General features: G+C 28.2%; 3 protein-coding genes across 9 annotated transcripts in view; 2 read left to right on the forward strand and 1 right to left on the reverse strand.

Moving 5' to 3' along the window:
* The first annotated feature begins 261 nt into the window (after window positions 1-261).
* On the forward strand, window positions 262-10,772 carry LOC145965348 (putative ATP-dependent RNA helicase TDRD12). Of its 6 annotated transcripts, XM_083088815.1 has the most exons (21): window positions 1,366-2,323; window positions 2,594-2,761; window positions 5,008-5,164; window positions 5,279-5,357; window positions 5,461-5,648; window positions 5,818-6,104; window positions 6,173-6,378; window positions 6,491-6,644; window positions 6,712-6,796; window positions 6,939-7,103; window positions 7,225-7,383; window positions 7,473-7,625; window positions 7,700-7,943; window positions 8,044-8,187; window positions 8,335-8,516; window positions 8,690-8,815; window positions 8,886-9,034; window positions 9,158-9,331; window positions 9,435-9,609; window positions 9,855-10,034; window positions 10,109-10,772. In XM_083088815.1, the coding sequence occupies exons 3-21, from the start codon at window positions 5,117-5,119 to the stop codon at window positions 10,328-10,330; spliced, it is 3,120 nt and encodes a 1,039-aa protein (XP_082944941.1). In that variant the 5' UTR covers window positions 1,366-2,323; window positions 2,594-2,761; window positions 5,008-5,116; the 3' UTR covers window positions 10,331-10,772. The 6 variants fall into 6 exon arrangements, with proteins under 6 accessions (XP_082944943.1, XP_082944941.1, XP_082944942.1 ...); XM_083088817.1 differs by lacking the exons at window positions 1,366-2,323; window positions 2,594-2,761 and adding an exon at window positions 262-508; XM_083088816.1 differs by lacking the exon at window positions 1,366-2,323 and having other exon boundaries at window positions 2,474-2,761.
* LOC145965353 (transcription termination factor, mitochondrial-like) lies at window positions 10,643-13,343 on the reverse strand. Its single transcript, XM_083088832.1, has 5 exons — window positions 12,571-13,343; window positions 12,223-12,319; window positions 11,978-12,131; window positions 11,372-11,701; window positions 10,643-11,260 (listed from the first exon to the last, which is right to left on the reverse strand). Exons 1-5 carry the CDS (start codon window positions 13,156-13,158, stop codon window positions 10,849-10,851), a joined length of 1,581 nt encoding a protein of 526 aa, XP_082944958.1. The 5' UTR covers window positions 13,159-13,343; the 3' UTR covers window positions 10,643-10,848.
* A 688-nt stretch (window positions 13,344-14,031) lies between these two features.
* Window positions 14,032-23,186, forward strand: part of LOC145965350 (venom dipeptidyl peptidase 4) — a 326,742-nt gene continuing 317,587 nt past the window's right edge. The window contains exons 1-2 of one of the 2 annotated variants that reach the window (XM_083088819.1): window positions 14,032-14,121; window positions 16,407-16,703. In XM_083088819.1, the coding sequence (XP_082944945.1) occupies window positions 16,515-16,703 (189 nt within the window). In that variant the 5' untranslated portion in view covers window positions 14,032-14,121; window positions 16,407-16,514. Of the gene's footprint in view, window positions 14,138-16,406; window positions 16,704-23,186 lie in introns of both variants that reach the window. The other variant, XM_083088820.1, reaches the window with a different exon arrangement.

Consider the following 23,186-nt stretch of genomic DNA (forward strand, 5'->3'; position numbering starts at 1 on the left):
AAGACACTTTTTACTAGTCAGATTTTGTTCAAACCATTGTTTTCAGTATATGCAACAGAATATATCAATCAATTAACAAGAAAATACATATAATTATAGTTTATTATTATTAATTTGATGAATATAAAAATTATTTGTTTTTATGAAGGGAAGGAGAGTTTATAAATATAAAATGCAATTTTTTCATATATTTTAATTAATTGCTTCGTTTTGCATATTGCGCGAGAGAAGTTAAATAAAATGATCAATACACTCAAAAAGAGAACTTATTGAATCAATCATAAATACCTATGAAAGGATATCATTTGCTCTATCTGTTTTAGAATATTCCATTGATTAGAAAATCCTATAATTGATCATGATTGGACAGAGGAGTACGCTTTTTCAAAAATTGTAAATAGAACAGAAAGACATGACGAATGGATGTTGCTATCATTGAATCAAAACAAGTCTGTATATATAGGATGTCCGGGGTCATAATCATATCACCTCTCATGTAGAGTAGAGTGTGAGTTAAACTAATTGTGAATAGAAAAGTCTTCTATCATTTTGCGATTTTCACAATAATTAATTTGTTTGACCAATTCGTGCGAATATTAGCGTGCGGAAAAAAGAGACAGTAGTATATGTCACGTGATGGTTGCTAAAATGCAAGAATTACGCACAATTTATTTGTTATTAGGCGTTTTTTTCAACAAGAAACAATTGACACAGTGTAACACAGTGAATCACTTCATCTTTGGTTGCCGAATATACCCATACAGCACACAAAGATTGCATACATATTGCAGCAATCTTTCACCGCAATATTCCAACATTGCAAATTCACTGCAAAATGTTGCTGCACCATTGCTGTAGGATTGCAGCAAAAATATCCGCTTTTAGCAATATTGCAATGTGAGATTGTAGTAATGTTACGGTGCAATGTATTTGTAATAGTAAAACGCGTTTTGCTACAAATGCAGACCGTTTTAAATTTAATACATAAACTTTGAAAATATTTAAAAGATGTTTATGAAAGATAGGAAAAAACATTTCCCTTTAAAAAAATTTCACGCCTTTAAAAAGATATCTATTTATGTTTTTTATTAATAAATTTATTAATAATTAATTTTTTATCTATAAATATTTCTTATTAAATATTTATCTCAATAATATATATACAATTATCTTACAATAATTAATAATAACAAGGCAAAATGAACCACTCGCGTAGATGGTCGACGCAAAATACAGATAATATATTAAGTGCAAGATGTATTAAGATGCGTACATAATACTGTTTAAGAAAAGTAAAGAATAAACAGTCGCAATAATCAATATATAAATAAGCGCAGACGTTTCGATCCTCTCCGGATCCTTTTCAATGCTATAAAAATATTACAAAAAAACCGCAATAACACAGGAATCATGATGCAATGTCACGCTCGGAGGGTGTAGTCATTGGACTCACTGATAAAATTTTTAAATTATCTCATCCGCGTTATCACGAAAAGAATTTTAAATTTATTTTTGACACACTTCTTATGAATGGTTATCCTGCAGAATTCATTTTCACTACTGTGACACATAGAATTAAATCTCTAATATGTAGTAATATCGTTCCCCCCCTTCTCCTGCTTCTCCTCCTCCTTCCTCTCGTTTCTTTTTTGTTATTCCACTTATTGATGGTGTCTCTAAACATTTCAAAGATATCGCCGCGAAGCTGAACAAATCATTAGCATTTGTGGTTTTAAACAAATTAAATCGTTTTATTAAAGCTTACGAGGATCCTTTGCCATTTGTAAATCATTCTAATGTGGTTTATAAAATCTGCTGCGAAAATTGTACAGCATCTTATGTGGGACAGACCAGCAGACAGCTCAACACCAGAGTCAAGGAACATATATCTAACATTAATAGGCCCTTCGAATCCCTTTCAGTTGTCTCTCAACACAGGTTAGAGGGGCACGAATTTAATTGGGATGAAGTAAAAATTTTAGATGAAGATCCTTCGTTTTTAAGGAGAATCATCTCTGAAATGATTCACATTACACTGCAAAAAAATAGTTTGAATGTACAAAATGACACCATCAATTTAGACAATGCTTATCTTCCTATTATAAAATCTTTTCCTTCCAAATAATTATGGCTACTTTCTTTGCTCGCTCCGTACCTGAATTTCTGTCCCCTCCCCCTCCTTTCCATCGGTATGCCTAAAGCTTCTTTTCGCTCAGCTCAGTATGTTGCGCCGTTTCGCATGCGATACATCGTTCGCTTTCTGTCGCCGATTTTTCGTGATATGCTTGCTTTTGTCTTGCTTTTCCTGCATAATTCATTACTCGTATGTATTGCGCTCTATTAATTTTCTCATAATTCTTATTTTATTTTTATTCATTATGGCCCGTATTCAGAACGCGCTTATAAAGATGTTAGTGCGTTGTTATCCAATAGAAGTATCTGTTTTACATAAAACTAACTATCTAGCACTAACATCTTTATAAGCGCGTTCTGAATACGGGCCTATGACTTTTTTTGTTTACACTGTTTTTTGCTTTGCTTGGCTTTCGGTTGTGGGAACGCGTGTTGCTCTGCCTGTTTTTAATTTTTTCAGATCCTGCTTATCATCTTTTTGGATTTAATATTGATTGCAAAATAAGACGCTTTATTCTCGGCTGCGAGGCTGATCTTCTTGGGGTATCATCGCTCGTATTATTCCGAGAATATTTTGCTTTTTTCTCCACCTTTTTTACTCGGCTCCGATCTGTGTTTGGGAGCACAGGTGAGTAGCATGCGGACTCGCAGGCATTGCCACAGCGACGTTAAAGTTATATTTGCGAAATTCTTTCTTTATCACTTTATGGATTATCTATTTTAATTGTAAATAATTTTTCATTTTTGTTACCTAAATTTTGACTCGACGATAAACCTATGTATGTTAGCAATTTTTTCGACTCCATTGCTAACATTGCAGCAATGTTACAACATTGCACATTGCAGTGTAATGCTGCAGAAATATTGCAGAGATATTATTTTGTAATATTACTTTGGCAATATTGCAGCAACATTTTAACATAACGAAAATGTATAACATGTGTTTCTTTACTTGCCGCTACGCGGCGACACCCAATTTAACTAACTCGTATTCGAATTCATCTAAGGTGGATATAAGGTTTACAAAGGATTAATGTAGTAATTATATTTCTTATCTTGTGTCAGTTTAATTTCTGATAAACTGACTTAGTTTACTTAATATTCTGAATCCTAATGAGAGATCTAGATTATTAAACAAATAATTTGTTTAATAATCTGGATCCTTCATTGGGTTTCAGAATATTAAACAGATTTTTCTTAATTAAATGGGTAAATAGGAAATAATTCATTTATTGCACGTATTAAAATATTCTGGTGTCGAATGTATGTAAAATAATTGTATATATATTATTGAGATAAATATTTAAAAAACATCTAATAAAAAATACTAATAGATGTTTTTTTAAAGGCATTTTTTCCTATCTTTCTTAAACATTTTTTTTTATTTTCAAAGTTTATTTATTAAGTTTATTTTTGTTGTTGTGATGATGGTCGGTCTCTCTTCACTTTTATTGTCTGCCAATGTTTTCGATGTCTGGAAGTAAGTAATTTTTTATTGTTCCTTTATACAGGTTTAATTCCGTAATTTTTTAATTTTTTAACAAAATTTTTTAAATTTTAGAACTCTTATTTATTTATTTAGTCTACTTTTTTATCCTAATTTATTTAAGTTATTTTATCAATTCAAACTGTTGTTCGGTTTGATGTATTTTATTTGCTGACAGATTCGGGTTGTTTAAATTGCAGACATCGTCAAAACAACAATGAGATACCGCATCATTCAACTGAAACGTATTATTAGACAGCACTCGTATGCTTGACTCCAATTTTATATTATTTCATTACTTAATTTAAATTTGCGCTGAAGATGACCCAAAAATAGGGTCGAAACGTTCGTAACTTACTCAAATGTATATTTATTATATGTATTTTCTTATATGATTGTCTTTTGTACAATAAATAGCGGTGTAATAATTTCGACACTAGACTCGCATTGCCACTTATACCAATTTATACTTTTTATTTATTAAATTTAAAACGGTGTCTGCATTTGTAGCAAAACGCGTTTTAATATTACAAATACGTTGCACCGTAACATTGTTACAATCTTACATTGCAATATTCCTAAAAGCGGACATTTTAACGTTGCTGCAATCCCACAACAATGGTGCAGCAACATTTTGCAGTGAATTTGCAACGTTGCAATATTGCGGTGAAAGATTGCTGCAATGTGTATACAATCTTTGTGTGCTATATGGGCTGTATGGGTAAACAAGGATGAAATCATTCACTGCTTATACTGTGTCCTGTGTGTCATCATCTTGCTGAAAAACGTCCATTGTTGTCATTTGCCCCCTCCTAAACTCCCAAATCCTAACGCTTCGTTACGCGCCTCGTAATTAGTGACCACTTGACAGTGGACTGTCTCTTTTCGCCACGTGTTTGTACTCGCGCGTCGATCTTTATTAATTATTACGAAAGTCGCAAAACGATAAAGAACTTTTCTATTCAGTTTAATTACGTGCACACGAGAAGTGATACGATTATTATCGGCTGTTTAATTATTATCGAGATTTCTTTCCTGATGAACATGTTATAACTTAGTGTTGAACATCTAATTGATTCGGCAATGCATTTGAAACTTTTTTTTAATTGCAATACAATATTTTTTCGTTCTTTATTTCTTTTAAAAGAAGACTTGAGAATTATCATAAATGTTGAAATAAAATACCTCATCATGTGTCATTGTGTCTCATACGTAGTACGTAAATAATTAGCAAAAAATATTGTATTGTAAATCACGCAGTTTTATTTTTTCAAATTTTACGAGAGAAATATTCAACTAAGTTCTTAAAATAACTTCTCTAAAAAAGAAAATTATATATATATATATATTTTTTTTAAATGAAATTGTATTGCTATGAACTTTTATAGGTTATCTTCTAGTATACTTCTAGTATGCTTCAAAATATACTTTAAAACTAAATTACAACACTTAGCAAAGATATTTGTTTATGATTCTAATCTCTTGAATGCATAAAAAATGCCGGCCATTCATATCGAGAAATCTGCAACTGCATATAATGAAAAGGTAAGATAAAATGTGATAGATATGCAATTAATAATAGAAAAGATATAACAACAAAAAACATATATATTAATGAAATGATCTAAATATAAAAGGATATTTGAATTTTTCAAACAGGAAACATCGCAAGCTTCCTTACTTCAGAATAATAGGTCTCTTGAAATACAAAAAATGATTAAATCTCTCAATCATCAAGGTAATATTTTTAAACACTTAACAATTTAGAGCAATAATATCTTAATGTATAAAATCATTCATCTGTATGTTAAATCTATATTTCAACTTATATATACTTTCAGACGTTATTCCTACTACAGTCACAATAATTAAAGTAACAACTGTACAGCATCCACATATAATAAGAGCTTATGAAATTCAGCAGCATGCAGATAAACTTGATAGAATCCAAAGAAAATTGTTGAGTTTTATGAAAACTGAAGACTATTTGAGAGGGAAATATAATGTACAAAATCCCAAAGTTGATGATGTAAGTTTTATGTATACTCCTTGTTATGTATACTCTTTGTTTTATTTATACTGTTTGTATTTAAATTATAATTAATTGAATGACTAATATCTTACATAATTAATTATTTTAAATTAATTGCATTATACTTAGTGTAAAAAATTATCTTTTTTATTATATTTACTTGCAGGTAGTTATTGTACAAAGTAGTAAATGTACAGTTGAAGTGGAGTTACCATCATTTGTCTGCCGCGGTTTAATAAAATATATTAAAAAGCAAGATGAGATATACTATATTCTTTTAGTGGATCATGGTATTAGCATAGAATTAACTAGGGATCAATTTTGTATAGTGCCACAAAACTTTATCCCTGAAAAATATTTAACGAAAACAGTTGGTGTATTCAATATTGTGCCGATTCGTATGAGAAAGAATGTTTCTAATGGTTCTTCTAATAATTCAAAGTCTACAGCCATGTAAGGTTTATTATTTTTAATATTTTGTATTTAATAAAATGTTATTAAAAAATAGCTATTATTTAAAGTGTTGTAGAAGAATGGAGCGAAGAAGCAATTCAATTTGCCGAAGATTTGTTATATGAATCTAAAATCATATACTTTGACCATTTAGTCACAGATGAGAAAAATGGAAGAGAATATGGAGAATTTTATCTTACCATTAATAACATTGATATCATATCATTAAGCGAAGCTTTAATTATTAATTTTTATGCAACTTATATGGAAGGAGGTATATATTGATGTTATTAGATTATAATATTCCTATATTTAAAAATTTCTTAAAATATAGTATTTAATAATATTCAAGTAACATGCAATGTCTCATGGTGTAATTATTATAGATTTGTTACAACTTGTTGACAATTATTCTCAATCTAAGGAAAATATAAAAGATCACATACAAATAAAATTTTCACGTAATGAGAAAAATAGAAATAACGCAAGACAAGTTAATCGCGCACAAGTTAATTATTCCCTTAAGGAATTCTGTCTAAGGTAAGAATGTTTTTTTTTGAAAATTTATAAAGATTTTATTTTTTAAGCTTCATTTTTTTCTTATCAGTGAGAAAGTCTTGATACAGAGCACGATGAATTGTGGGATTTTAAGTGATGTTAGAGATCTCAGATATCCACAAGGAATACATAAGGTAATATATAATCAAGTCAGGTATTTAGTCATTGATAATTAATTAAGAATATACTAAATCTAGCTGAATATTAATTGATTAAGAGCATACTGAGAGAGAATATATATGTAAAATAGTATATTTTCTAATATCTCTGTTTTAGGGTTGGAATGAATATTTCAAATCTTCGAGACCAAGAAAGCTCCAGTCTTATATATGGCCAGCTATAAATAATGGTTTAAACATTGTTGCTATTGGACCATCACAATGTGGTAAAACTAGCGGATGTGTAATGAGTGTTTGTGGTCTAGTAGCCATGCGTCAAAAGGTAACGATCTTTGTTATTTAATATGTGAAAATGATTAATAATGTTAAAATTTAACTTTCTGAATTGTCTTATAATGTCATAATATGAACAAAATATATGTGTTAAATTTATATTATATTAGGAAGTATCATATAGCGCAACTCGTCCACTAGCACTAATTTTGTGCTCTTCATCTTCTGAAGTAATCAATATTCACTCATTGTGTATGTCATTTTTGCGTTCTTTTGATAATGTAAAATCTGTAGCTGCATTTAATGGCAAGACATCTATATCAATAGCGGTAAATTAATTTATATACATTTTTACAAAAAACATTTAGTAAACATCAAAAAATGATGCATGAAAACTAATCATTTTTACTTTTTTCAGGCATCTATATATAGAGGTTGTCAAATCTTAATAGCCACACCGCAATATCTAGCTCGATTCTTGAACGAAAATAAAAATTTACTGTCATTTGACAGGCTTTCTTATTTAGTTCTTGACAATATTGACGTAATTTTGGATAAATATTATAAATCGGTAAGAAAGAGAGAGAGAAAGTTGCATTATATTAGCATTACTTATTTAAAAAAATTAATAAGACATTTTAATAGATAGGAGAATTATTCAAGAAACATAAAGTAATTGAAAACCGTGAGTCACAAGGTGACAATAGACCAACACTACAAATAATTATATCAGGAACAACCTGGACACCCGAGATTAAGAAATTTATATCTCTGGCAATGTACAATCCATATATATGTATTACATCATTTTTAGAAGCTGTTATTTTTAAATCTGTACGTCCACAATTGTATATTTTGAATTCTATAGGTAAAAACCAAAAAATATCAGGTAAGTAAACTATGTAAAATTGATACTTATGTGAACGTTTGATTATATTAACATTGATTAACTGTAGCATAAAAAAATATCCTTTTCTTTTTAATATTAGATATACTAAAGGATGATTATACTACAATGAAAACAATGATAATATGTATAAATGCTAAAGAAGCCGAAGAATTAAATACCTTTTTACTTTCAACAAAGAAAACTCTGCTAATTCACGAAGAGATGAAGTTGTCTGATATACGAGGTATAAGAGTGACATTTTAATTATATTCAGAATGTTATTTTATTATTATATCTAAATTTACTAATCATTAATTTAATTAGTATATTTTTAATCTTAATTATTAATCTTCCCTTAATTTGCAAAATTTGCATATACTTTATTTTACAGCTTTACAAGACAGTTGGAAAGCATGTGTACGTGCCTTGTATCCAGTACTCATATGTACTGATGCAGTTCTATCTGATCTCAATTTTACTGATATTCAATGGCTGATACATCATTCTGTACAGTTAAAATTCAAAAATCTATTCAATTATAGGTTTTCTGTACTTTTAGATCATTTGACACAGGTAATTATTAAAAAATATATCTAAAATTAAAAATAAAATTTTTTCCTGTTCTTAATTTATTATGAACTCATTATTTAATATTTATATTTAAATACACATACACACTCACGCGCGCGCGCGCGCGTGTGTGTATGTGTTATATTCCACAATTAATACATTTTGATAAATTTCAGGATGCTACAAAATGTAAATTTAGCATATTTATCGATGAAAGAAATAATCAACAATTTGTAAGTTTAGTGAAATTAATGCAACGAATGAAAATTGTAATATCTCCAGACTTATTGGAAAGTAGTGATGTAAGTTAACAAAATGTTACTTGTTAAAATATCAATATTTGCCATAATTTGTTATAAAATATAATTTTAGCGAATAGCAGTTACACTAGAAAAAGACAAAAAGGAATATGCTATATGTGATAATGTGAAATCATTTGGTTTCTGTCATGAGAAAAATGTTTGTGTATTCAGGCATTACATGCTTCCTAAAATCGATACACCAATGACAAACATACAGATGTAAGTAATTTTCTATTATCTTATTGTATTGATATATATACATACATATATATATATATATATATATATATATATATATATATATATATATATCCAATGTTCTATTAAATCTCATTCTCACAGAAATGACAAGGTGATATTGATGGTGATGTATATTCACGATACGACGCATTTCTCTGCAAGAATAATCGAATACATGTCATGTACAAATGAGTCAAAAAAAATTAAATTTTGTGACACAGAGTATATGGAAACTGCACTTAAAATACAAGAGTATTATCAAAACGTTGAAAACAGGTATATGTGATAATAGACGATTTTTTTTAGAATTATGTTATCTACCTCTCTACATTCTTTGAGTTTATTTATGATTTATTTTCTTAATAAATAATTATTATAGGAAAGTATGTATCTCGACGAACGTGGGTGATATCTGTGCTTTAGAGGAATCTATGGACACATTTAAACGAGTACAAATTATGCGTATCAGATATGATAAAGATAGTTCTGAAGACAAAGTAAAATTTGTAGATGTGAGATGCATCGATAGTGGTGTTATACATGAAAGCATTGATGTAAGATCATTAGCCTATATTCATTTATAAAGCTTGTATTCAAATTGCACATTAAGTATTTAATTAAATAATATTTCACTAAAATTGTACCTTTTATGTATATGTGTAATAGATTCAAAGATAATTTACAAGAATCATGTTTAATGTTAAATACAAAATGTAAATGTAAATGGATTTGTAAGCATATTCTTCTTATAATTCTTATATTCTTTTGTTTTATAAACTTATCGTTTTTAATATTTTAGGTATGCAAATTAATGCATATTCCTGAGAAATTATCAAATCTTCCAACACATATTGTAGAAATATTTTTAGCTGGTGTAGCACCACCTGATAAGGAATACATGTGGAATTATTGTGCTAATGAAGCAGTTCATAAATGGTTCTCAAAAAATTTTGATGAAAGGTCTTATATTATTGGAAAAGTAAGTTTTTACACAATTGCAAGTGAAAAATATACAATAGAAAGAAGAAAATATAATCATTCAATTATTCACAGGTTTGCCTTCACCTCGGAAATACAATTTGGTTAGATGATCTTCGAATTGGAACAAAATTACTTGGTTATTCCGACATGATAGGATCTTCTTTGAAAAAGGAACTTCTTGCTAAAAATTTTGCAATTTTGAATGACAATCACATGCCAGATCTATTCAAACTTTGCAAAAGCAGTGGTTTGATAGATATCAATGGACATGACATTAATGCAATGTGCAAATAAAGTACCTTTTTTCTATCATTTATATTTTTACAAGGCAACTTTGCTTAAGAAAATTAACTTTTTTTATATTTTCTTTCTAATATTTTAACATTTGTAAGAAAACATTGATATAGTATAACACTTTAATTTTCTTATTTTGTGCTTTTGATACTCCTGTTAACTTTTTTTGAGACTAGTGTACTTCATGAATCATATGAATAAAAGTGAAGTCTTCTAATTTCTTAACAAAATTTGTTTTAATCTTTAACTATTGAAAATCAATATCGGAACGTAAGAAATAAGAAGAGTATAAATAATGCAAAAATGCAAGTATACATATACAATATCACTTTATTCGATACAAGATTTGTATTAATAACATAACACACACAGTTGATCAGGTTCTTGCTGTCTCATTCTTTCATTTGTTATTAAACTTGTAAATAAATTCGTCTAAAATTTCGGAATATATTTCTATTTTTATAATACATATATTACATATTATAAAAAATAATTGTTAATATATTAAAAGAATAAATTTATTTAATATTAGTTTTCGTGCAAATTAATAATTTTTCAGATTTTTTATTTTCAATTTTATGTAATTTATCCTTAATATAGTCTTCCAAATCTTTTTGAGAATACATTATTATAGTGATTTTTGGTAACAGACCGACATTTTTTAACATTTCAATTCGTTTGCGTAGAGTTTCTGTATTAAAATAAAAAATTCGTGACTGACGTAATATTTCTTTACCCGTTATGCCATTTTGTTGCAATAAATCAATCAATTGATCTATTTTTGGTACATTTACTCGCAAAATGGTCGGTCGCTTTGCAATTGCTTTTTCGAGAAGTTTTTCATCAACGTTTAATTTATCAATTAAATATCCTTTAACATCTTTATGCTCTTGCAATATTTCTTGCTGTAGATGATTCTTCTTAATATATCTATAAAAAATAAATTGAAAACACAGTCAATATATTTTATAACTATTTTCCAAACTGTATAGATGTTCTATTATTACTATCATTTATGATTTTTATGTTACTGTTACGTACCGCTCAAAAGATTGCTCAGCTAGTATTAGCACAGTAAGTCTTGGAACAAGACCTTCTTTCTTCAAAATTTTAATTCGGTTCTGTATAGTTTCGAAGTTGAAGTAAAAGATTCGTATATGTTGTAATATCTCATTGCTAGTAATTCCATTTTGATGTAATATGTTAATTAATTGATTCAATTTCATTAAATTCACTTGTAAAATACTTGGCGATTTTGTGATCGCGAGATTGAGCGTTTCTTCATCGACCTTTAATTTATTTATCAAAAATTCATTAACACTTGAATAATTCGTCATTAAACTGCGTTTTACATTATTCCTTTGAATGGCTCTGTGCACATGAAGAAATCAATGATAATTTACATTTTATTTATTTTATGCGCATGACAAAGTTTGTGTAAACACACATCTTTTCTTTTCCATCTTATATTTAAAGAATATAAAATATAAATTAAGAAAATTGCAGAAATAATAAGGAGTAGTGAAGATAATATTTGAAATTTAATTTTGACAAAGTCAGCAATGAAATATGCAGGATTAATTTCAAAAACACAAGACAGCAATAATACAAAAAGTAAAAATAAAAAGATATCCCTTCAAAACCTACCTTGCTATAATTCTAAGTGGACATCTTATAGCCCATGTTTTTACTTCTAAATCTTGTGTATCTTTGTACAATTCACATCTGTGACGTATATGATTTTCACTGTATCGTAGTACCCATAAATCTTTTAATATATATTTGTTATTTATATCATATTCTGTTAAAATAAAAATTTTATTTAGTTTTTCAAATGTTTATAGATATCTTTTCTATTCTATTCTATGATTTAATTTATATAATTCCCTTACCATGTAATATGTTCAACTTCTTGTCTATGTAGGAAATTGGAATTTTTAATAAGAAAGTATGTCGTACTGTTAACTCACATAATTTTTCTATGCTGCACTAGGAAAAGAAATATTATCTTAGAATTATTGTTATTATGTGCATAGAATCAGATATGATGTAATATTTTATTGAAACAATATTTTTATATCATATATAACTTTTATTTTTAATTTTCCATATTTTAAATATAAATTTCCTTATGAGAAAAAAATATTTTATATAAAATGTCCCACTTCATATAATACAATAATTTACTAACAGTGCAATTTATACATTAATACCATTCAATAACTACATTAAATTTATACCTCTAATCTATGAGCAAGATGTTCAATTTTATTGTATGTATAAAAATTCATATCATTTTGTGTATGAAATACAAAAGTTATTAATTCTTCTTGAGTCAAACGTAGCCATGGTATAAGTTGATCATTGTTCATATTAAGTATTTTAATACAATTGAGTTTATCTTTGAGTCTATTATTTTCATGCGCCAATAACCAGGTATTTTTCATAATAGTGTTTTTCTGTACACCAGCATCTATAAGATTATAATAATTGTTCAAAACATTAGCTCTGGTTCTTTTTTTAAGTTGTGGATTGTCTGCAAGAATTTTATTGGTCTCAGATGGTGTTGTATCTAATATTTCTTTGAGAGTTTGTACCATAATTCGCACAATAGGTTTGTAATTTGTCAGGTATGCATCATAATTTGATACTTCGCACGTATGATCTAACACATCCACATCTTTGTACAGTAGTTTGTTTTGTGAAACAAACCTAACGAGCCAATATTCCTTTAAATGCAATGGCAAAGCAAGCCTCAAAAGTTGCTGCTGAGACTGATCTGCTTTCAGCAGATTTATGATCATTCGTTGTACAATCTGTTTGGCCATATTTTTTTATAAATAAATTTTATGTAATTTTCAAATCTCTCATTTCATAAAAACTTAATTTGTATTCAATACATTTCTATACACACAAGAAATATGATAGAATTTTTATGTCGCACAATTATTGTTCTTATTCTTCTTGTTATCCATTATAACCTATACGTACTTAAATGAAAACAGTGCTCAATATTTACAACTTTGTTCCATCTGTGGTACTGTCATGTAACAACTAGATCAAAATAATTCATTACCGACAGTACATTACGTCAATGAACTTTGTTTTCTACGTACGTTAATTCAACTTTTTTTAAAGAAATTAATTTTGATAATAACAGTATAATAAATATTGGGGAGAAAATAAAATTTTTTTTTAAACAAACATTTTTTATATAATTCCATAAAATCAAAATTTTTAAAAAAGTTTTAAATTATTATTATACAAATATTTTTTAAATTACTCTATATTTTAATTCTTCTAATTTTAATTTATTTTATTTATAGTATTTATCACATATACATATAATATTACTAAAACGAAATTCTCCACTTTAACATCGAAATATTTATAATATATCTGACCATATCCATAGAACCATAGAAGCACTAATAAATTGTTCTTTATTAAAACAAAGAACAAACAATTCTCATAAATGAAATTCTACTCTTTAAATATTTCTCCATAATTAGAAAACAAATCGCTTAAGAGATTAGTCGCAAATCTTACGCAAATTATGTTACGTGCTCGCTAGCTTGGCACCGGCTCAGCTGAGTGGTCGTAACACCGATAAGCCGATGTCAAACAGCGTGTCATGGCCATGTGTGCACGAGCGTTTCAACGTGTATCCTTTCTCCTACGCCTGTCAGTTGGAAAACGGCGGCGTCGCGTGTCGCTTTAAAAGTTTCGCGGTCGGAAAATATATACAAATGCGAGAAAATTCACGATAAAAACTTGTTAATTTCAACGAGGTATCAAGGAATCGATGTAAATTTCAGACTGCGATACCACGAGTCATAAAGCAACAAAAATAGCATCACTCGTTGTTTATTTAAAAAAGAAATAATCGAAAAATATAATCGATAAAGTTGTAAAAGACTCGACATTATTTTTAAAAATTGATTCAAAATTCATGAAAATTCTATCACTGAAGTTGACCGGAAGTTTTGTTACATCATACGTACGCTATGATGCGAATTTACGATTCAGTGTTATGAAATCATTCGCAATTTGTATAATTACCGCAGTAATTATTATCTTGCAGAAGTGCTATTGTCTGCGGACAGACAACACTATTATTATCGTACTACTATGTCGACATGTTGCAGCGCTATTTTATATTAGTTTATTCATGTAATTTTATAAAATTAGTTTAAAAATATTATTTATCGCACACAACACACACGCAAGAGATTTTTAATTAATCACATATAATAAATAATTAAAACCAAAAATTTTGATAGTTTATCAAGTATGAATAGGTCGTTTTCTTCATTAAATTGTACACGTGTCTCTTTGAGATAAATAACGAATACCAAATGCGATTAAAGATAAAAAATACAATAGATAAATGTACATTAACACAATGTGTATAGTTTCAAAGCTGGATATTCTTTTCGATGCGGAGGCCGCGAATATTATTTTATTACTGCAACATGGACTAGTATGCGAACAGTATAGAAAGATTGTGCTTTCACTGAGAATCGCGAGAGTTGCCATGTGATACATACTATGAATCAGTTCGCATCAGCCAGATACGCGCGGTTGCCTTTTGCTTCATGAAAGTTTTTAGCTCGATAGATTTCGCGAAATTTCGCATAAAAGTGTGAATTAAAAAGACTGCGTCTCGAATCTGTTTGCATAATAGAATATATTTTTTACGCATTTTTAAATGATATTTTTCATTGAAAACTAGAAGAATTTTTATCTTTATCTCATCTCTAACATTTTTGCTATTTTTTTCGATTATTTTATAAATTTACTTGTACGTATAAAGCTTCGTAGAATAATATGAAATAAAGTTGGCGATTTCAACGCGTGTTCTCCATGAATGGACAAGAAATGTGAGGATGAGCTTCTATCAAATTATCGAAGAAATAGAGCAATTAATTAATGTTCGATCAAAATATTAATCTACATGCATTGTTCAGTGAATCAATACATATATATTTGTATATTTCTTGAACGAAGAACTTGGATATTCTTTATGCCTAGTGACAGATAAGATACTTTGTTGGCGGCTGTTAAAACAGACCCGAAAAAAAACGTGACATTTAAATGTACATTTTTAAAATGCTGAACATAGTTTCTGTTGATAATTTATTATCTTCGTACGTTCAGATATACGTTTTGTGTACGTATGTGTATGAACATTTTAACGAGAAAAAAGTAATATGCATTGCACGCGTATAGGATGAGTTCATAAATGACATCTTTCACATATATTTTTCAGATAAATATTATTTATTCTTTTACTCATTCCTAGAATGATAAGAAAATTGTGTAACAAGTTTAAATTATATCCTAGAACTCTAAAACTCGATTTATACTGCGTTTTAGAGTTCTATATGACGTCATAATGTAGAAAATTGGAGTGTAATCAACATAAATTATAAATAGTTATTTAATCAGAAATCTGTGTTACCAGGTTAAAACAAGTGTCCGGATGTTCCAAGTGCAATTTAATCGTAATGAATGTATTTATGTGTCTGGGCCTACGTCGAGTTTCCGGCGACTCTATTAGAATCTCGTTTGACGAGTTATAATGTTCACTTGTCATACGCAATGTGCAAAGTGATTGTGTGAAAGATAATGTTAAATTATATCGAAACTATAGACATGTTGTTTAAATATCCTAAATAAATTTTTCAAATAAATCAGTCTTCCGGTAATAATAAATAAATAAATAAAAAATAAATAATCTAATAAATAAATAAAATAATATTAAAAGTATCATTTTTTTCGATCATTACACTTACAGTCATTAATTAAATATTAATATAAATTTAATGATATATTAATGATCAATATTATTATTTTTTCATATCATTAGCTTTACTAATAGCATTGCTGTCTCGAATATATTTTATTTTATTAAATAAATTATTATATGTTACAATATCTTGATAAAAATTGATATATAATCGAAAGTTCGGAAATATAATCGAAAAATCGGAATATTTTCATATTCTTGCCGCGTTGTTAGATTTCTCTCTACGTCATTCATCTCTCTATATCATTTTTCATTCGTTGACAGTGTTTGAATAGAACTGCTTCGGTAGCAGAATAACAACGTCGTGTTTTGCAAATGTACGTGCTCAAATATCAGTGATTGCTAACGAAAGTGACAATCTCCAGCAGAAGAATGGCAGTGAGACATTACGCGCATCAATATACGATGCAATTAACGGACGAGAAAATCATTGATGGAAATGTCAGTAGTGAGAGTAGCGACGAGGAGGATTACTACCCGTTAATCCGCCGTACTATGAATAGCGCGATAGTTAACGCGAATACACGTAGGCGAGGGAAAGAAACTGGCCGGGATGAGACGGTAAGATTACTTTCTCTTTCGTTTTCTTTAAACATTATTACGAATATAAATCTTTATATTATCTTGCGAAATTTATAATGACAGAATACTTTAAAGATTTCTTTCTACTTCTTCTTTTGGATATAGTAGTTACGTGTGATTTTTAGTTGTCATATCATCTCATATAATATGCAAAAAATTATATTTTAAAAATATATGTCCTCCAATTATTAAATATTTAATGTTTATTTATCGTTATGATTTTTTTATTGTAATTTAATATAGTGTTTATTGATAAGCTCTACTTCGTGAAAAGCAAAGATTATAAATTTTTGCGATCTTCAGCACAAACTTAGCAAAACAAAATAATTAAGATTATATCGCAATAATAAATCTCAATGTCATTGTTTGAAAATGTATCCTCGACAAATAACCGTGTGATTTTGATCAATATAGCATGTCTTATATGTATGTGTACGATTAAAAATCAATTGACGCTTGACCCGTAACTTAATCTCTCTCTCTGACACTTGAACTTTAACCTTTGAAAGTGCTGTAATCGATATTTACAATTCTTTCTGAAATATAATACTTTTCCAGAAGTTAGCGATAGGAGATATTTCACTGAGAATAATTAAGTAAAAAGAAATCTAATTCATATTTCAGTATGATTCACACAATATGATGGATTAACAGAAATTTCAATAATTTCATGTAATATTGTATGAAATTATAATTCCCAATGCGTGAATTTGTTTTATATAGTTTTATAGTTTATCGTAGTTTGTGGCATGTAGGACAACAAATGATGTTAGTGAAATCTGCTTAGAAGCTTACATTTATGGTGATTAAAACTAGGTATTAAAAGATTACACGTTTATACATTATTAAGGGATTAAAACATCGCAGGCGATTTCACATCTCATTAAACGCGCCGAAACATGTCGTTCGGCATCTTTCTGCGAATTTCATTAAGAAGATAAATGACATGATTCATAATTACGATGCAGATTCACCGTAAATTAGCATTGAGATTTGCATAAATATGCGCTCATCGCGTTGTTGTTATCAACTTTGTTTTCCTTACGTAGACAAGAATTTAAAAAAATTTGAGTTTTGACATTTAAAACAAATTTTGATGTCATTTTAAATGCTTGGCATATATATTTCGACATACATATATGCGTATTCATTATTTATATTTTATCAATTCAAAGCCTGACAGGAATGCATCTGTGCAAATATTACGACTGTGCGAGTGGTTATAACTTATTTACATAATTATCGCATGAGTAGCACGTACAGTCGTTAAATTGCAGTCGTTTTACAGAAATGATCGGTAAAAATAAAAATCAGCTGTTTTACATTATCATACAAGATATTAAAAAATTACTTTTTCATAAAAATAATTTAAATAATTTATTTTTTTTGATAATTATTATTTAATTAAGTTAATATGTAGGCAATTATATTAATATGTATAGTGTCTTAATGCGTTCATAGCAATAAGGAAAAATTATAATGTCATTTTTCCTGATATTTATATAAGAGCAATTTTTTTGGAAAATTGCTTAACAAAATATCCATCAAGTAAAGTATACCAGATGTTGCGTGTTTCATAAACGAGATGTAATTCTGCAAATTTGCATTAAATTTCGAGATTCAAAAATAAAAATAAAAATTTAAAAACATATCTTTTTTATGTTTTTTATTTAAAAGAAAATATTAGTCTACAAAGTATAGCCATTTTAGGGCATAATATAAAAAATATATAAAATTTTATCTACATATATAAACGTGTAATATTATCTTTGTAATATTATACAATAAATTTAATATTATATATACATGTAATATTATACATAGATTTTATAATAATTTCTTTCAATAAAAATAAATAATTTCAAAAATATCTCGAATCTTTTTAATCAAAATTTAACGCAGAATTATATAAAAAATTAAATACAAATGAAAACATCTACTTTCTTAGATTTTTAATAAAGAAGGATGTTTAATATTACGTTTCGAAAGTAAATAAATGTTTATGCATTACGCGCTAGGGTCTTTCTTAATTTTTCGGCCAATACTAATCTCGCTGATTGTGAAATATACAAAGATTCGAAGATTTTTCTCGTGTTGATCATGAAATATAATTGATTCGCAACATCATTCAAATGACTTTTATTTTCTAATAATCATTATTCGCTCCTTTAATCAAACATGAAACATATAAAGCAAAGAAAGTGTAAATTAGAAACACTGTGAGATTTGGTACTGTTGATTCCATATTTGATTATTTAATATAAAGTATCAATTGAAATTTATTCGCGGCTTAAACGATATTATAGAATTGCAATTAAACACAGGACACTAGTCGTCAAATTTGTCTTGCCAGACGAGAGAGAGTTAAATTTTTTTCCATTTTTATGTACAAAAACGTATTTCATACTGCGAGAATGGCGTATTTGACAGTTCAATTTTACTCTGTATATTCTGTATAGGATTACTAAAAAAATAAATCGTTTGAAAAAATATTAATTTTTTTTCCCTGAAAATATATACAAGAAAAACTAAAACGAGGTACAGTCACTGACTATCTAAATCTAAACTGTTTTACGTTTTATGAATTGCAAAACTAGAAAGAAATACGGCCTTTACAGCTTCGTCGTGTTATCATAGACTTGTCAATTATCAGAATGCTCCTTTTGAAAGCTAAGAGATGGCGCCACGATAATCGTAATATACATTGTTATATTATCATAAATATTTTACAATTGTTTTATTTTTTATTATTAGCTACATATCTTCATAGTCAGTATAAAATATTTAATTTGTGAGATATTATATTTATACAATTTTATTTTAGATTTAGATAAACATCTCATATTTTCGTATTAGATTTAAAATCAGGATATATTCCCATATTTATTAACAATAAATAACTTTATAATTTTACTGGCTTCCTCGTTATTAATAGAATTTTTGTTTCCCAATATCTATAACTAAAAAAACAATTTGATAATTCTAAGACACTGTGTTTAGTGCTCGTCGTTTGAAAAGCAAAAGACATCGTCTCGTCGCGTTATACTTTATATTCAAATGACCCAATTCGTTCGTAACATCATTCCGCATTGAAGTGATGTAAAGTTAGCGGACTGCGTTCATCATCCTTACTAAATGAGATCCACGGTATCTGGAATTCGATATTGGTAGTCTGGAGCGAACGCGGATAACCCGAGCAACCTCGTTAGCTCTAGATCTATGGGGAATATTGGAACATTCGCACAATACGTCAACTAACACCTGCCATGGAAACTGTGTGGGATGAATATTTCTGTTATGCGTGAAAGGAAGAGATATATATTTCTTTCTTTCCTCTAGAGATGCTTTTATATGCAAACTGATGAAATCTAAATCTCTCAGCTTTTCAACTGTCAAGGGACTTTGCAGAATCCTTTTCTTCAACAATATTTTCATGTTTTAATATTTCCAAGTTAAAAATATCAATTAAGTTGTAAAAAAGTATTTAACTGTATATTAAACAGAGTAAAGAAGAACATATTTCTTTTAACATATCTCTTAGCTTTATTATTGTTGTCAATATCGAATCCTAAAAAGCTGTTTTTAGTTGTTTATTTTCCTTATACTAGAAGATATATTAATATTTTTTATAAAACGACTTGATAAATTTAAGTTGAATTATAGAGCCATAATAAAATTTTCCTATCAGGAATTGATTTGAAAAAAATTCTAATTTCTCTTTTTTCCATTTTCTCTAATAAAAAATAATTTAATTTAATTCTTTCTCGATCGAAACATTAATGCGAACTAATTAAATTTAACTCTTTAGGAAAAATAAATTTCACGTATTAAGTAATTCAAAACATAAAATTAATAAATAATGTTTACATTATTCTTTATTTCTTACTCAGAATATTATTTTTAGCTTAGCAGTATTTAACTTCTACTCTTCAGTCATAAAACCAATAACTGATATTTTTCAATTATTTTTAGCTGTTTTCCAAGAACATTAAGAAGCCATTAGTATAATTCCATTTCCATTTCCAACTTGTTCTTCGCAAATACCACTACAAATTCTGTAGACAGACTTCTTTCCAGACAAGGTACGAATTTGCAGAAAATCACGCGATACTGTACCTCTAGTATCGAACTCGGAGATAATCGATAAAAGCATGTGTATGCAGACATTGTGGTACGTCAATCCGACGTCGGTGTCACATAAACTGTGAGCTTTCCAGCTAAAAGAGAGAGATGCAGTACACCTAAGGGAACTATAAATCTAACTTCATCGTCGTCGACGTCCCAGGCACGTACTGCAGAGAGTTGCATTCCCGCCCCTCGTTCACCACCCTTTGCGCCTCTCTCTTTTCTTTTTCCTCTTTTTTTTCGTTTACCATCGTCGATCGTCACTGTGCGCAAAACACAGGCACTCGCGCCGTCGATTTTTCTTTGAACTTGTTGCGTTGCGGCGATCGTTATATCTACGATTTATACGATTTGCTTATTTGCTTTTCTTCTTCATGTCAAGCCTATGGATTGCGTTACCCTTTGTGTCGGATGCACTTGCATCCAAGGGAGATCTAGTATGTGTGATGTTTTGTACATAATCTAACAAAATACATATATACCAAAATAAAAATCAACAAACTTGTTTAAAATATATTTTTAGATTATAAGTTCTTCTATTATTTTTTCGACAACTTGATTCTTCAATTGTAGCGTTGTATTGAATTGAATCTTTATAATAAAAATGATTTATTGAGTTATAAAATGATTCATTATAAATGAATAGTGTTATCTTTAGATATGATAATTATAATCACAAACACAAAACAAGTATGAAAAAAATATCCTTGAGTTGTGTTTAAGATACGTCACGCATTAATTGCGGTATCTCCATCGTGCAAACATGTATTTCATTTATGTTGTATTTATACCTGTATCTGTTGCATATTGTCCTGAGACCGTTAATTCACGACGACTGCAAATGTAGTTAGCTTAACAGTCGAAACACACAGTTTGGATAAGATGTAATGCTGTCACATTTGCAAAACGTGAACCTGTTACACCTGTTTTGCAGCGATAAATCGCCATGAGTTTGTTGTTGTTCCACATGGATAATAATGCCGCACTAACGGCGTTCAATATAGAACGCAGAGATAACTTATAATTTACACGCTAAATTTTATGCAAAAAATTATAATAAATTATTACGCTATATTTATATCTCTATACAATTATATCCATTTTTCATTTCCTTGTACTTTAATATTGAAATAATTGTATCTCTGGTCTGTTTTTAAATTTATTATTATACACAATATCGTTATTTTAGGGCATTCGTAATTTAAAACATACATTACTAATTAAATATAATTATTTATTACACACATCATATTACTGATTTTATTTTTAATGTCACTAAATTTTTATAGACTTGGTTCTCTCTAAATGCATGTGAGATAATCCTGATCCTAATCTCATTACACGCGATACTCTATAAACATGATGTAAACTTTTAATATGATTTTAGTGTCCAAAACTTCATTATCACTGCTTCGTTTCCCTTGGTGGTCGTAACGTAAGTTACTTTCTACAATGGAATATTACATGCGCACTCTGCGCTTCCAGACTCCAAGCTTTTTCAAATATATTTTTCTTTGTGTCAAAGATATTTATTTCATTAATATTTTCATTTATGAGAATCCCTGCCTCTCTTTGCAGATTTCATTGTCTATTGCGATAATGGCAAAAGTGTGTTCATAGCAGAGGTATTTCTATAGCGGAATATCAAAAGTATAACGGTTTTACAAGCTTATATCAATAAATTTACTAATGTATCAGAAATTAATATTTCCTATTTTATAATTTCGATTATTAAAGCAAATCTGTCAGTTTTTTATTAGAAATTTTAAAATTTTAAAAGCCGAAAAGTAACAATTGCAGACTAATCACGATGAATAAACGCACATTAAGAATTTTGCGAAATAGAAGTCTCGAATTAACAATTTGAAAGATTTTACATTATTTTTTTTACTTTAATCAATAAGATAGATCTTCGTGAAAATATTTATAAATTAGTTATTTATATAACATAAAGGTATTTTATTTTTGCAGAAATATTTAGTATAACTTTTATTTTTTAAGAAAGTAGAAAACGCAGCGCTCGTATTGTATAATTATTATAGAAATAAATTCTACAAGCTTCAAAATTCACTTTCCAATATTGTCAAAATATAATTCTAATATAATGTAATATAACTGATTTTATACTAACTTGTCTGCGCACATATTTCTTTTAATAAAAAAGTAGCTACTATTACTTTTAGCAAGTAATTAAGAGAAGATATTTAAGACAACATCGAAAAATAAATAATGTCATGCATAAATCACATTGTTAACAATACAAGGGGAGTGTCTGTAAAGTAAGATAATCTAATTAGCGCACACATATACAAATTAATATTTTCTAAAGACTTAAAG

Source organism: Camponotus vicinus, unplaced genomic scaffold (genome assembly GCF_025532165.1).
Source record: "Camponotus vicinus isolate PSW18456_S1 unplaced genomic scaffold, iyCamVici1.0 SCAF_14, whole genome shotgun sequence".
NCBI lineage: Eukaryota > Metazoa > Arthropoda > Insecta > Hymenoptera > Formicidae > Camponotus > Camponotus vicinus.